Source organism: Telopea speciosissima, chromosome 10 (genome assembly GCF_018873765.1).
Source record: "Telopea speciosissima isolate NSW1024214 ecotype Mountain lineage chromosome 10, Tspe_v1, whole genome shotgun sequence".
Lineage (NCBI taxonomy): Eukaryota > Viridiplantae > Streptophyta > Magnoliopsida > Proteales > Proteaceae > Telopea > Telopea speciosissima.
This window is the reverse complement of record NC_057925.1, coordinates 46,613,249-46,629,271: the sequence shown is the minus strand read 5'-3', so window position 1 is coordinate 46,629,271 and position 16,023 is coordinate 46,613,249. Positions and strand designations below refer to the sequence as shown.

Below are 16,023 nucleotides of genomic sequence, written 5' to 3'. Positions count from 1 at the left end.
CTCTCTCTCTCTCTCTCGCTCGGCCGCTCGCTGTCTCTGCATAGTCTAAGGCAGTTTTAGAGCTCAGCCGTGTCTGTGTTAACGACGCTGCAAGGTATCTTCTTTCTTATCTCTCCTTCGATTTTTCCATTGTTGATTAAATTTCAATTCTAACGCCAGTCCCCATTTGTTGCTGTCAGTGGTAGAACTAACAAACCCCGTTTTAGAATTTGATTTTCTCTGCATCCCATGCTTAAATTATGTTCGACTGGACATAATTTTCTTTTCATGTTTCTTAATAAGCAATGGGGTTTCTGCTTTCTTCTCCTCCCCTGTTCAGTAGCTATTTGATAACTCTCGTTTTATACTGCTTATGTTCTTCTATAAATCAATTGATTAGGCTTGGTTGGTTTGAGGGCTGCGACTCCATGTTTCTGTTAACTCGGCTTCCTGTCACATCTGTTCAATATTAAGTTTTTTCCCTTCTTTTCCTTGTAACCAACTTTCTTAGTTTTCAAAAATATTGCTCTGATAACCGGAGATTTTTGTAACTGTTAGTGTTGAATCCCTAACTGTTAGTGTTGAATCCTCAGAAGGACCCATCCTAAGGCTTTTACTTTTTTTCTGTCTTCCCTGAAAAAATAAAAAAATTCACTGTTAATTATTCTTTATCTTGAACACAAAAACAAAAGGGACCCCTGATTACTGGTCATTTGGCCCATTGTATCCCCCTCACCTGCAATTTGTGTGTTCACTACAATCCTGTCTTGCAGGGTATGTGTTTGTGATCTTTGGTTGGGTGGTTATACCATTCCTTTATAATTTTCATTCTGTTATTGATTTTAAGAAAATCCACTCCTTTTTTCTTGTATTTTTACTTCTTACTTATTTGTTGGGGTTTTTTGGGTGGGGTGCAAAATTTTTTTTTTTTACTTCAAATTCTTAAATTACTCATCTCTTTTTATTTACTTTATGTTAGCATTCTCATATTCCTTTTCTTTGAAATATAAAGGTATTTTGAATACTGCCACAAATTAAATCTTGCTGAACTGCAAATAATTGGGTTTTAAGTAATGAAGTATAATTTAAAAAAAAAAATCAATTCAATTAAATCATCTGACTCTTTTAGATTCACAAAAATATGCTTACTAAGAATTATCTCTGATTTTATCAGAATGTATGTTTTAACTCAAGATCTTTGACTCCACAGAAAAATGCAACATTGTTCTCAATGGTATCTGCTTTTACTGGCAATATTTCTCTTGGCCTTAACGGTGCAAGCTAATGAAAATGGGGTGAAAACTGCTGTTTTCCTGTCGCCGGAGTTTGTGCTGGGACCAGGAAAAGTGGAGAATAAATTCTACTATAATATCGACTATCCAAGAGGTCATATTGCAATTAAGGAATTTTATGGTGAAGTGGTTGATGAGTTGGGAAATTCTGTGGCTCTTCACGAAACTTATCTCCACCACTGGGTTGTAGAAAGATATTACGCCCCCAAGGGTGTGGAAGTCCCGGAGGGTAATGATGATGGTCTTCACTTGTCAAAGAATATTATAGTAAGAAACTCTGGAGTTTGTCAGGGAAATGTTCTGGGGCAGTATTTTGGTGTTGGATCTGAAACACGCAAAACAAAGACTTACGTCCCAGATCCTTATGGCATAGAAGTTGGGAATCCAATGGAAATTCCTAATGGCTTTGAGGAGAGATGGTTGCTTAATATTCATGCAATTGATACACGGGGTGTGGTGGATCGGCTGGGATGCACAGAATGCAGGTGTGATCTCTATAATATCACAAGGGATCAGTTTGGCCGGCCTTTGCGTCCAGGGTATACGGGAGGCCTATTTTGTTGTTATGATCAAGTGCAGTGCAGCTTGAAAGAAGGCTTTGAGAGTGTCAAGAGAAGCCTTTACTTGAGATACACTGTGAAATGGGTAGATTGGGAGGACACTATTGTACCTGGTAAAGTTTATTTACTTGATGTTACTGATACCGGGAAGAGGGCACATGATTCAGCCAGACTTGGTGCTTTACATGGTTGCCAGGTATTTAATGACTACTCTTATCTGTATTTGTAGGATTTATTTTGATGAGACTAGAGAGGTAACTAGTGGCATTACATCTTACCTTCATATTTGGAAGATCAGAGCAGTTTATATGAGAGGCTCTGGTCAGTAGTTTGGATTTTACCATATTTCTCTGTTGCAAGTGTGGATGCTTGGTGGGGGATAGGTAAGATGAACCCTAGGTTCAGATTACACACCCCTGTAACAGGATCTTAGGAAAAACCCTAAACCAGAAATTAGGTCAACTAATACAGTCAAAGTCAACCTTTATAGATGGGATTCAGATTCTGGTCAAAGGTAGGAAGATGTTAGGATCAATAAACCCCAAAATACTACAATGATTCATTGGTCAGATTAAGGTCAACAGTCAAAATAGTATGATATGAAATCCCAAAACCAGAATTTAGATTTATCACTACAGCAGATCAGAGGCTCAGATCAGCCTCAACTCTGGTCAAAGGTCACTGCTGGGAGGCCCTTTAATACCCAAAGAGATGAGGGAAATCTGCTGGCCAGATTCCCTGGTGTGACCAATATAGACTTCAGCAAAATAGGGCCCAAAACACGGCTGCTCCCAGCTCTATGTTGGTGATTTTTTTCTGTGATTAAATCTCAATACCAACAGCATATGAACAGAAGTAACCGTAGATGATTATCCTTTCCAATCTCAAGTTAAATCAAACTTCAGCAATCACAAATAACGGTAGATAAAAATAAAACTTACATGAGAAAGAAAAAAAAAAAAGGGCAATATGACCTTTGATTTCCCACCAACAAGCCTAGATCAGAATCTCTCTTATCACAAGAATTTCTCACTCATTGAATCTCACAGCAGCATACCATTTCAGCAGCAAAAGAGGCAACAACCATAAACTTCATTCCTCAAATCTTTGGATGGCAAATAGCCTACAATCAGTCTATTTAAAGTAAAAGACTCTGATGCAGATTCATCACCGAAATGGGCTTATTTCTTTAGAAATAAGTCTAGGGTTGGGTTATATGTATGTTGGGCCTTTGATCCCATGAGTTTTCTATGTAGGCCACTTTTATGGGCAAAAAATATGGGTAATTAGGTTGCTTACGGGATTAGCTGTTTTAATTCCTTAGTTTTGATTTTTATGTAATTAGTAGTCATGTGATCACTTAAGTGATCATGTTACTTGTTTAAGTGGTCATGTGATGTAAGTTGGGCTGGATTAGGATTCTATAAGCCCAACCAGGTTTTGAGTCTATTTCTTTTAGTATTTTAGTTTCCTAGTTAGTTTAAGTTACCTAATAGGTTAAGGATTGGGTTAGGCCTTTCCTTTTTAGAGTAGAAGTCTATCTTTGAGTCTTTTATATAAGGTTGTAAGGGGGCAAAGCCTTGAACACGAATTTGATTAATGAAAAAATCTTTTGCTTGTTGGCTGCCATTGTTGCTGCTCCTGTGCTCCTTGTGAATGTGCATCCTTATGGTTCTATAAAGGTGGAAAGGGATTGGTGGACTCCGATCGATTCCTTGCGCCGTGACGGCCGGGAGGATCCCAATTCGAAGGTGATTCTATCCTTCACTTCTGTCCAAACTGCTGGTAGTGGATTTCTGCTGCAACTTGTTCATTAATTTCTTCTTCTAATCCTCTACTCCCTTCCCCAATTGATCCCCCTTTATTTTTGCTTGAATTCCATTAAACTCTAGATCTTGCTGCTCAGCCATATTTGTCCATCAAAACCCTAATCCTCTCATCCTTCATTAATTTCCCCAAAACCCCTAGTCGATCCTGACTTACTGCCCAGTTTTACAGAATTTTCAAAACACTTAAAACTCTATAATACCTACATTATTAGAGTCCTATAAACCTGCCTAGCCATACCCCCTAAGCCCCCCTTCCATTATCCTAACCTAAGCCCTAGATTTGACCTAAAACTGCAATTCTGTCTTACTGAAACTGTAGAACCAACAGCCCCTTAGTTCCTTGTTATTGCTCCTGGTTTAATTGGCTTCTAGTAGGGCTTTACCCTATCTAGAACTACATTAGACTCCCTAGCTAAGTGACCTTTCAATCCAAACTGAAATATCCAATAGGAAACTTAAAAGGAAACCTTCTACACTAGGTGGATTTAAACTTAAATAAAGCAACTTTAACTAACCTAATAAAGAAAATCCTGTATTCCTACCTCCTACCCATTATTTAGGCCCATTAAAGTGACCTATTACAATGAAAACCCATCTGACCAAAGGCCTAACACATATACAACACTTATTTCTAATAAAATAAGCCCATTATATGATTTATCTACAGCAATGCTTCTATTTTCATGTGTCAAATGGCCTATAGTTTGGAAATCTAATGGTAAAAGAACCTTCCATTAAGGCTGTCTTTTTTTTTTGACCGTGCAATATTTTATGGAAAAACAATTATTTCTTTATAAATTTTATTTTATATTTTTCTGTTTTTTGTCATTTTTTTGGTTGTACATAACCAATAAGTACATTTGAACATGATTGACTGAAGGAAAGAATTTCAGCCATATGATGGGGATAGAGTCCTCCATGGGTGCCAAAAGTAGCAATGATCAAGATACTATTAGAAAGAGGGGAAAATGTTTTACTGAACTGCAATACATGAGTTTGCATAAAGTGTTGGGTTATTTTTTACGGAAAAGCTTACCATTACTGCACAACCCCAGAAAAAAGTAGAAGTAGAAGACTGTAAGTGAACTCTACTGTGAAAAAATCTAAATCTTAATAAATTTCAGGAAACAAAGTACTAATGAAAAGAGAAAAATCTATAAGTTTCTCTAATTTTTTCGTATCCATTTGAAGTATCAGAATATAATAATCAATAACATGAGAACCATTGGTCCCACTCGACGTAGACAAGCTGTCTGCAGCATTTGATATGATGGGTATGCTTTCTTCATTCTTAGTACTTTTCTTTTTTCTGAACGTTAATTGATGTTTTGGATGGGTTTTTGGTGCAGGTAGAGTACGAAGTTGAGTCCTGTGGTGCCAATGGTTTGGCAAATAATGGGTGTGTAGATACCAAGAAAGCAAGCATTGTCATGCCCCATGGGGGTTCTGTTATCTATGCTGTTGCCCACCAACATTCAGGGGGAGTCGGATCAACTCTATATGGCGAGGTGATGATCGGCATCTACTTCTATTCCTGTATTCAGAGACTCTTATTAATTTTATTTATCTTTATTTTTTCCCCTCTACTTTTTTCCTAGATGAATACTTCTTTCTGTTTCCTGTCTTTTTATTAGGTAGGCTGCTAGATGAGAACCATTCTCAGACTACTAAGTTATTGCCTGCTTTTATTTCCATAAATATGCTTGTGTACATCTTAATTATGTAATTTGGAAGATTGCCTATGCTTATGGAGGTAGATTGGCATTCCTCAGTAAACCTGGAAAAAGGGAAAGGGGGTTAGAAAGATTGTTTCCTCTTTCTCTCATCTCTCTCATGAGAAACTTTTGTCAACTACAACCAAAATCTGGTGAAAACACCTCCTTTGTTACAGTGTATTCCTTTAATCAATCGTTACCAAAAAAAAAAAAGGTATTCCTTTAATCAATCAGTCAACAGTCTATAAGAACCTGTCCATAATCTAAGGGAAAGTAATGTAAACTGTAATTGAAGACTCAAAACAGTAACGAAACAAAATCTTTTCTCAGAGAATAAAATCCAGATTATGGAGAAATAGCGTTAGTCAGAAACAGGTGGTCAGATAAACTCAAAACTCAGGTCGAGTTCTGGGTTCAGGGTGTAGAACACTTGCAGAAAATATCAATTCAATCCAAGGGTTGGATCTGGAGTTATGAACCAATCCTAATGGTACTAGGAGAAGGGTATAACAGTAAATTCACAACTCAGATTAAAACTCAGAAAACAGAAATATGATGGCCACTCGATTCTGATCACAAAACATATATAAGCATTAATAAATCAGTAGAAACAGTAAATTGATGAGCAATTAGATAGATGGTAGTAAATCTGAAAACAGGGGCAGAATTGGGAGATTTTATCATCTCCAGATCAGCAGGTCCGATCAAGATCAAATTATGGTCGAAGGTCTCCTTGAGGATGAAGAACAACTCCTCAAAAATTGAGGGTGATGTGATGGCTAGATTCCAACTGTAATTCATGTGAAAAAACACTTGCATATGAATTTCAGATCCAAATATAAATTGCAGAAAAAAGACAAGCATACCTACTTGTTAATGGAGGAAGAAGAACAAGAGTAAGGAAGAACACTCGGGCTTTTCACCACAAGGTGGTTGGAAGGATCAAACACTAACCAGCCTTGAGCATACATAAGGATCCTTGATCAAACAAGGAGAGTCTCCACGCAAGGAAGAGAACAGCAACAACTTTTCTTGGTTATTAAAGTCATGGGCTAAGAATGGGCCTCATGGTTTGCTTTTATTGACAATAGAAGAGAAAGAGTAGGAGTTGGTTAGGGAGACCCCTTAGCCAACTTCAACAGTAAATAACACCATTCCTTTTAAAGTCTGGTAGCCTATGTCGATTTTAAAAGTGATGTGTACTGAAAAGCAAATAAAGAAACATATCGTAAACTGAACCAAAATTGAACCATGACTTAAAATTGGACCATGGTTCAACCAGTCTGATCCAACACAACTTAAAACAACAAAACATAAAGAACAAACTTAAAACTGGAAAATAAAAGGAACTAAAAATAATAGACCATGCCTAAGCTTGGCCTCTCTTGGTTCTCCTGCGGTAGGTCTTCAGATATGCATCAGAAATAAAGGAGGGAAACTGGAAATTTAAATTCAGAACTGTCGACAACCCAGAATCAAGATGTATCCACTATACGTGTTGCTGTCCCTTCCCACCTGTTAATGAGTTACTGTCAGAAATTACAACTGCGATAGTGATTCATAAGCTGTTTGGTAATGTGGGAATTGGTTGCAGGAGTTCCCCCCCATCCCCCTCTGAATTGGCTTGCATTTGGCTGGACTCAGTTGCAGAGTTCACAATAGACTTAAATAATAATCCAATCTTCTCTATCATAAAATTCTGCACAAAATAATATTGCAATCCCCCTCTATAGGTATTTTCCGCACATTTGAATTAGATAAATTTTTTCGATAGGATTGAATTAGACAAATTTGTTGTCTGGAATTTCTTGTTTCATGTCATGTTCACAAAAATCTATTTCATGGGTGCATGGCTGCAACCAAACCCCTTTGGAATGTCAAATTCATGTTCCTTCAGGTCTTAAGCAGCCCAACTGTTTGATTTTTACCTTTTTTCTTTTTTTAAAATTTTTTTTTCCTTATGCGCTTCTTTATTTCTAATGGAGTTTCCATTAATTGAATCATGAAAAAATTGTTTTTTTTCCCTGAATAAATAATCGTAATATCTCTATCTTCTAATAAAACCACTTCTCCCTCTTGGTCCATGGAAAATGGAATTAGGATGGTCGAGTTATATGCTCTTCTTTACCAATTTATGGAGAAGGGAAGGAACCAGGTAATGAAGCTGGTTACATTGTGGGAATGTCTTCATGCTATCCTCAACCAGGCACAGTTAGGATATTTGAAGGAGAGACTTTGATTTTGGAATCCAACTACAACAGCACCCAAAAGCATACAGGGGTGATGGGTCTCTTCTACATTTTGGTTGCAGACTCGCCACCAAAGCCCATGCTATCTCTACGAACTTCAGTTCATGTAAGATTTTTCCCCTTCTCCACTTTATTTATCATGATGGACATTTCTCTCTCTCTTACACATACCTCCACAGAGTAGAATTGTGTAGCATTTTGAATGTTGGACTGTGTTTTCCTTGAGCCATAGTGAAGGAGGAATTCCTTCACCAATGGCCGTAATTGCACTTGGTGGGTGCCAGGGAACAGTGAAGGGCATGAAGGAAAACTTTCTCCGTGAATGTTGGACATAATTTTTCATTTGTGGCGTTCATATGAAATATTAAATTGATGATGAGTGGCAGACAGATGAGAAATAGACAAGCAGAAATGCCATTCTTCCTCTTTTGCCATTTTGAGTGTCAACTTCACCAGGGATTATTGAGCCTGATTGGCCCAGCCTGACTTTTCTGGCAGGTTGGGCAGTCATTTTCTGAACTTCAGTTTAGAACTGGGTGGATAACCATGACCTTAGCCAAGGGTGGGCTTGAAAGAGCCTGGAAATTGGTTTTTAGGGTGTTTGTTGGTACAAGGATAATTCCCCCCCATGCAGTAAACCCCACCAACCCAACCCCTACCCGTAGACGGCAGGATTCCATCCTTGGTATTCACTATCTACAGCTGGAGACCTTACCACCAAGCCAAGGATGGCACTTTGGTTTTAAAGTTTATGCAGGTGAACTTAGCTACAAGTTTGGAAGAATGTGAATTTGTATGCCAATGTAATCACAATATACCTTCCATTAACAAAAGCCTCGTCATTGATAGGAAATTGGTTCTGATCATTTTCGCAATGCTTGGAATTTGTGTGTGCAGGAACTGAAGATGCTTAGCAAATATTCATGGGCATTAGTTTTCATTGGAGTGGCTGTAGCTGTAATAATCGGTGTTGGTTATCTCCGAAGGAATGAAAGAGAAGGCGGTTACCAATCCATATGATGTATGATTAATCACTAAGTGTTATAGTTGTTTTGCCCACCAATCAAGCTCTTAATCTCACAGATGAGATCATTTTGCTAGACAGTAATAGCTCTGTAATAAATCTTGTATACTTTTCTATACTACCATAATAATGATGTCCTATACTGGTCTATAATCACAACCTCCTTCTCCCTGGAGTTCAGAAACACTTCACTTTCTATTGCTCACACCAGAGTGAGCCTCTGAGAAAATCACCTCTTACCTCGGCCATTTACAGCATATTGCTCGATGGCTTATTTGAATGAGCATTGGGTGGTATTTCTCAATGGAGTGGGCTTAAATAGGTGGTGTTATATGTGTCTTGAATTTTGTATCCGTTTCGAAGTTTTCCCCGCTCCAACATTTTTTGGTAGCGACTCAAGGGAGATTTTGTGAGGTCTGTGATGGTAGTGGATGGCTTGAGCGGGTCTAAGCCCGGAGGAGTATTACCTTGTTTTATTGTCTTGTTGTGTAAGCAAGAGAGAGAAGAGTGATTTAGCCATTTTCATGTTAGGGTTTTCTAAGGGGAGTTCTTGTTTTGAGTTTTGGTGTTCTTTGGGAGATCTCCATTTTATTTTTCTTCTATCACATAGTGAATCATCTTCAGCTTTCATCCGTGGATATATCACATTAAATTTGCCTGTGGATATAGCACATCAAATTGGTGTGTGAACCACAATATATTTGTGATACCCTTGTTTATATTTATTTTATTTTTTCATGTTTCTTGGGGTTTGCGTTAACAAGTAACTCAATACGACCCGTCCTCATGTGTAGGGTCTCCAATAATTGCAGTGGAGATCGAACTATGATAGTAGCGTCAGTGGTGGTGATGGGTAAGGGGAGGGGAACCATTGACACAGTACTAATTTCACTTTCGAAGCAAGGACACACTCCGATTGGCAGCTTCTTCATAATTCCAAAAGCATTTTACATTTATATATATGGGTAAGAGAGAGCTGTCTGAGAAAATCAATACCATGAACGTCATCTATGAAGTCATCATTGCCACCCAAATCCTGACGCCTGGCATGAACTTCGAATTTAGTCCCACAGGAAGTAATGGCGTGCGTATCCGTATGAGATGACACCCAAATGAGGTATAAGTAAAGCTAGAGGGAAAGCAATCTCAGTGCCTCTCTCTCTCTCTGTCTCTCTCTCTCGCTCGCTCTCTTTAGGCAATTTTGGTGCTCAGCCGTGTCTGTGTTAACTACACTGGAAAGTATTTTCTTTCTTTATCTCCCCTTCTATTTTTCTGCTATTGATTATATTTCAGTTCTAATGCCAATCTCCATTTATCGGTGCGAGTGGCAGAATTACCAAACCCTTTTGAATATTTAAGCTTATCTTATATATTACTCTTTATCTTGAACTCAAAAACTTAGGGTTCCCTGATTAATCGTTGTTTGGCCCAATGTTAACCCCGCACTTGATATTTCTTCATTTGCTGCAATGCTGTGTTGCAGGGCATGTGATTATGATCTTTGGTTATGTCATTCTTTTCTATTTTTCATTAAGTTATTGATTTTAAGAGAATCAACTCCATTTTCATCACTTTCTATTTACTTATTTTTATCATTGTGATATTCCTTTTCTGTGAATTTTAAAAGGTATTATTATGAATAGTACCACAAATTAAATCTTACTGAATTGCAAATTAATTGAATTTTAATTAATGAATTATCTACTTTTTGGAACACAATGTATTCAATTAAACCATCTGACTCTCCTTGCTTCAGTAAATTAACTTACAAAGTCTTACCACCTGCTTTTGGGTTAATACAAATTTTTGTAGAAAAAACATTCACTGTGTTTTTGCTCTGTTTCATGCTTCAATTATGAATTTTTTCTTTGAGTTTAGCAGAATGTATGTTTTAACTCAAGATCTTTGACTTCACAGAAAAATGCTCCCTTGTTGTCAATGGTATGTGCTTATACTGGCAATGTTACTCTCGGCCTTAACGTTGCAAGCTAACGAAAATGGGGTGAAAACTGCTATTTTCCTGTCGCCAAAGTTTGTGCTGGGACCAGGAAAAGTGGAGAATAAATTCTACCATAATATCGACTTTCCAAGAGGCCATATTGCAATTAAGGAATTTTATGGTGAAGTGGTCGATGATAGGGGAAATCCTGTGCCTCTGCGTGAAACTTATCTCCACCACTGGGTTGTAGAAAGAGATTACATCCCTAAGGGTAATGGCAATCAGGAGCTTCACTTGTCAAAGAATATTGTAGTAAGAAACTCTGGAGTATGCCAGGGAAATGTTCTGGGGCAGTATTTTGGTTTTGGATCTGAAACACGCAAAACAAAGACTTACATTCCAGATCCATATGGCATAGAAGTTGGGAATCCAATGGAAATTCCTAATGGTTATGAGGAGAGATGGTTGCTCAATATTCATGCAATTGATACACGTGGTGTGGTGGATCGGCTGGGATGCACAGAATGCAGGTGTGATCTCTATAATATCACAAGGGATCAGTTTGGCCGGCCTATTGATCCAGGGTATACGGGAGGCCTATTTTGTTGTTATGATCAAACACAGTGCAGAGTGCAAGAAGGTTTTGAGAGTATCAAGAGAAGCCTCTACTTGAGATACACTGTGAAATGGGTAGATTGGGAAGACACTATTGTGCCTGTTAAGATTTATATACTAGATGTTACTGATACCAGGAAGAGGGCAAGTGATGCAGCAAGACTTGGTGCTTTACATGGTTGCCAGGTATTTTAATGACTACTCTCATTTGTTTTTGTAGGATTTATTTTTATCAGACTGGAGAGGTTAACTAATGGCATTACATCTTACCTTCATATTTGGAAGATCAGACCAGTTTATATGAGAGGCCCTGGTCAGTAGTTTATATTTCACCATATTCCATATAATAAATATGCCTTCTTCATTTTTAATACTTGTCTTTTTTCTGAACTGTTATGTATGTCTCGAATTCTTGGACCCGTTTCGAAGAATGACCCGCTCCGACATTTTTGGTGGCGATCCGAATGGAACTTTTTCTGAGATCTGTGATGGTAGCAGATCGGCCCAAGCCCGGAGCCCATCACTGATCTCGTTGGGGGTGCGTGGGCGAAGCCCCCATGGTACGGTTCGACCCAACCCGATGGATCGACCCATATCCGATGGAGAAGTATTTATGTTCTTTACCCACTTTATTGTAAAGATGAGTACGATTTGGGGTTTTCGTTTTAGGGTTTCTGGGAGAGAGCAGCATCGCCGTTTTGGGTGTTCTTGAGAGATCTCTCTTGTAATTTTTCTCCGATTTGCATAATGAATCATCTTCGCCTTCGCCCATGGATGTAGCACACCATACTGGTGTGTGAACCACGTTAAATCTCTGTGTCATCTTGCTCTGTTTTTGTTTTCTTTCGTGTTTTTGGTTGGTGTTTGCTCTAACATGAACATTGATGATGGATTTTGGTGCAGGTAGAGTATCAAGTTGAGTCCTGTGGTGCCACTGGTTTGGGAAATAGTGGGTGTATAGATACCAAGAAAACAAGCATTGTCATGCCCAATGGGGGTGCTGTTATCTATGGTGTTGCCCACCAACATTCAGGGGGAGTCGGTTCAACTCTATATGGAGAGGTAATTCTTGTAATTAAAGACTTTTTTTATTTTATTTTGTTTAGAGAAAATTGCATGTACACCCCCTGGTGTTTGAAACAATAACAGAATTCCCCCCCGCGTAGTTTCACCATTTATGTATAACTCTCTGATGGCTCACAGTGTTACTGAGCTGTTAGTTTGGAAAGTAAAAAGACAGCTTTACTCTTTATACTTCAGTGACTTAATTGAAGACCTATTTACCCTTATTTTCCTTCTTCTCCTCCAAACGAAAATCCCTAAATTGATCTAGGGTTTTGCTACACACCAGCTCCGGCGAAGGTGAAGAAAACCATCTCTTGCCGGCGGACCTCCCCTTGCCCAGCGACTCTCCGGCGAAAGTCTTTCCACCGCCCCTCTTTCCCAATCATTTTTTTGTGAAATTAGAGCACAAATCTCAAATCCACACACCCCTGTGATTCCAGCAACTCACACACCCCTGCAACCACTGCGATTACAAGGACTCACACACCCTACCTGCGATTCCAGCAATTCACACCTGAGATAAATGGGGAAATATCAATTTAGTGAAATAAAGTCGGATTTGGCTCTGAATGGAATTGGAACCAACTCAAATCTTACCAATTTACCAAAATGGAGGGTTTCATTCAGTTGGTTGTGGTGAGAACCCAAAGATGGGTTCTCATTGGTTCTCAGGGGGAAAAGAAATTGTTCTTTTGGAAGTAATCTCATGAAGATATTATTGAAAGCAGCGATAGTTAACAAGGAAGAAGCAGAGCGCAAACAAAATCATTGAACAGCTCAAAAGTAATTCCATTTGACAGTGATACTGATTCAGCCCAAATATGGAACTGATAACGTATTTCTGTACAGATAACCGTGAACCCAGGGAGGAACAAGTAAGCTAATTGAATCCGAAGAAGAGAAATAATGGTTCAAGAGCAATAAAAGTCAAGATTTTCGAATAGGGATAAAGATAGAAAACAAAGAAAGAGAAGAGAAGAGGAAGAGCACCTGAAGATAACTCCAGAGGTGGAAATTGAAGAGGGAAACTGGAAATTTAAATTCAGAACTGGCAACAACCTTGAATCAAGATGTATCCACTATACATATTGCTGTCCAATCCCACCTGTTAATGGGTTACTGTTAGAAATGCCTCCAATTCATTTTTATGATACCAAGTTGGTATACAACTGAGATATTGATTCATAAGCTGCTTGGCAATGTGGTAATTGGTTGCAGGAGTTCCCCCCCCCCCTCTCTCGAATTGGCTTGCATGTCGCTTGACTCAGTTGCAGAGTTCAAAATAGACTTAATAATTGCAATCTTCTCTTTAGGTAAAGTTCTGCACAAAATAATATTCCAATCCTCCTCTATAGGAAAAATATTTGTTGTCTGGAATTACTAGTTTCATGGTCATGTCTGCAAAAATCTATTTCAATGGGTGCATAGCTGCAACCAAACCCCTTTGGAATGTGGAGTTCATGTTCCTTCAGGTCTTAAACTGCTTAACTTTTCAATGTGTCCCTTTTTTTATGCACTCATTTATTTCTAATGGAGTTTCCATAAATTTACTTGTGAAACAAAATTTCTTTTTCCCCCTGAATAAGTAATCTTAAGATCTCTATCTACTAATAAAACCACTTCTCTCTCTTGGTCCATGTAAATGGAATTAGGATGGCCGAGTTATATGTTCTTCTTTACCAGTTTATGGAGAAGGGAAAGAACCAGGTAATGAGGCTGGTTACATTGTGGGAATGTCTTCATGCTATCCTCAACCAGGCACAGTTAGGGTATTTGAAAGGGAGACTTTGATTTTGGAATCCAAGTACAACAGCACCCAAAAGCATACAGGGGTGATGGGCATCTTCTACATTTTGGTTGCAGACTCACCACCAAAGCCGTTGCTTTCATTACAAACTTCAGTTCATGTGAGACATTTTTTGTCCCTCTCTACTTTATTTATCATGATGGACATCTCTCTCTCTCTCTCTCTCTCTCTCACACACACACACACACACCAAGTAGAATTGTGTAACATTATGAATAAAAAAGGGCGTAACCAGTGCATGATGCTCCCGCCACTGCAGGGTCTGGAGAGGGTCATAATGTATGCAGCCTTACCCCCGTTTCACAGAGAGGCTGTGTCGCATTATGAATGTTTGGACACAAATTTATTCTGGCTTTCATATGAAATATTAAATTAATGAGATGGCAGATAGACGAGAAATAGACAAGTAGGCAGACAAGTGTGGGCTTGAAACACACCAGGGCTTATTGGGTCTGATTGACCAGTCTGACCTTTCTGATGGGTTGGGAAGGCATTTTCTGGCCTTAAGTTTAGAACTGGGTGGATAACCAAGAGCTTAGCCAAGTGTGGGTTTGAAACAGACTGAAAAAATGGTTTTAAGGGTGTTTTTTGGTACAGGGATGATTCCCCCCACCCAATAACACCCCCCCACATAAGGCAGTTGGTTTCTTCTATCAACAGCCAGAGATCTTACCACTGAGCCAAGGATGGCACTTTGGTTTTAAGGGTTATATGCATGTGGTCTTAGGTAGAAGGTTGAAAGGATGTGGTTGAGTTTCAATATGTAAGCACTGTACTTCCCATTAAGAAAAGCTCCATTATTCAGGAAATTGGTTCTCATCACTTTCACAATGCTTGGATTTGTGTGTGCAGGAACTGATAATGCTGGGCAAATATTCATGGGCATTAGTTTTCATTGGAGTGGCTGTAGCTTTTATTCTCGGAGTTCTTCTTCTCCGAAGGAATGAAAGAGCATGCAGTTACCAATCCATATGATGTATGATTAATCAAGAAGTGTTATAGTCGTTTAGATTCGCCCAAATAACTCTGTATCTCACAGATGAGACCATTTTGCTATACAGTAATAGCTCTGAAATAAATCTTGTATGCTTATGTTATATTATCATAATAATGATGTCCCAGAGTTTATAATCGCATCCTTAAATTCACTTTCCATTGCTAACACCAGAGTGAGCCTTTGAGAAAATCACATGTTAACCTCAACCATTTGCAGCATATTGTTCGATGGCTTACTTAAATGAGCATTGGGTGTTATAGCTTAATGGGGTTTCAAGTTGCAACTTGCCACCCCCTTTGGAAAATGGCGAAGCGTTGCATGTCTGAGGACTGTAGAGTTCCCAGCAATTCCATCTTGGTAGGGATGGCGAAGGAGCGGTTCGTCAAATAGGAGAATAACCTGCCCTGTTAGTCTTGGCTGGGCCATCATAGTCAGACTTTCAGTTGGGTTCGGTTTGGCTCTGAAACCCTATGGCATAGCAGAGGCAATTCAGTTTGGTTTCCAATGACTCTTTTCCCCTATCTCAAAGCCTAAGGCGTTTCCTGCATATAAACAAACTTAGTGTAATTGAAATGAGGATGTTGAGATTGAAGAGTGGTAACACTATAAAAGATAAAATAAGGAATTAAACAAATTAGAGCTACTTTAGGAGTTGGTCCGAAACATGATAAGTTGTGAGAATGTTGTTTGATGTGGCATGGACATGTGTAATACTTTTGAATGCTCCAGTATAGAGGGGTGATTTGATTCAGATTGAAGGAATAAAAAAAGGCAGGGGTATACTTAAAATGATTCTAGGAGAAGTGACGAGGAAAGACATGCATAGCTTAGGACTTGTAACAAGTATGACTTTTTAATAGAGCTAAATGGAGAAAAAGGATCCATGCAGTCAACCTCATTCGGTTGGGAAAAAATTAAGGTGACTTGAGTTGAGTTGAGTTATGGCCTTCAA

At 38.7% G+C, this 16,023-nt stretch overlaps 3 protein-coding genes across 5 annotated transcripts; all 3 read left to right on the top strand.

Moving 5' to 3' along the window:
• The first annotated feature begins 254 nt into the window (after positions 1–254).
• LOC122642042 lies at positions 255–15,207 on the top strand. 3 transcript variants are annotated; one of them, XM_043835440.1, is made up of 6 exons: positions 255–289; positions 1,190–2,027; positions 5,010–5,168; positions 7,476–7,730; positions 8,519–8,686; positions 15,083–15,207. In XM_043835440.1, the coding sequence occupies exons 1-5, from the start codon at positions 285–287 to the stop codon at positions 8,642–8,644; spliced, it is 1,383 nt and encodes a 460-aa protein (XP_043691375.1). In that variant the 5' UTR covers positions 255–284; the 3' UTR covers positions 8,645–8,686; positions 15,083–15,207. The 3 variants fall into 3 exon arrangements, with proteins under 3 accessions (XP_043691375.1, XP_043691376.1, XP_043691374.1); XM_043835441.1 differs by lacking the exon at positions 15,083–15,207 and having other exon boundaries at positions 8,522–8,814; XM_043835439.1 differs by lacking the exon at positions 15,083–15,207 and having other exon boundaries at positions 8,519–8,814.
• Positions 10,609–11,397, top strand: LOC122643645. The gene has a single exon (XM_043837250.1). The coding sequence runs from the start codon at positions 10,609–10,611 to the stop codon at positions 11,395–11,397; it is 789 nt and encodes a 262-aa protein (XP_043693185.1).
• LOC122642043 lies at positions 11,245–15,171 on the top strand. The gene is made up of 4 exons (XM_043835442.1): positions 11,245–11,372; positions 12,103–12,264; positions 13,920–14,174; positions 14,924–15,171. The coding sequence occupies exons 2-4, from the start codon at positions 12,187–12,189 to the stop codon at positions 15,047–15,049; spliced, it is 459 nt and encodes a 152-aa protein (XP_043691377.1). The 5' UTR covers positions 11,245–11,372; positions 12,103–12,186; the 3' UTR covers positions 15,050–15,171.
• Positions 15,208–16,023: the final 816 nt, after the last annotated feature.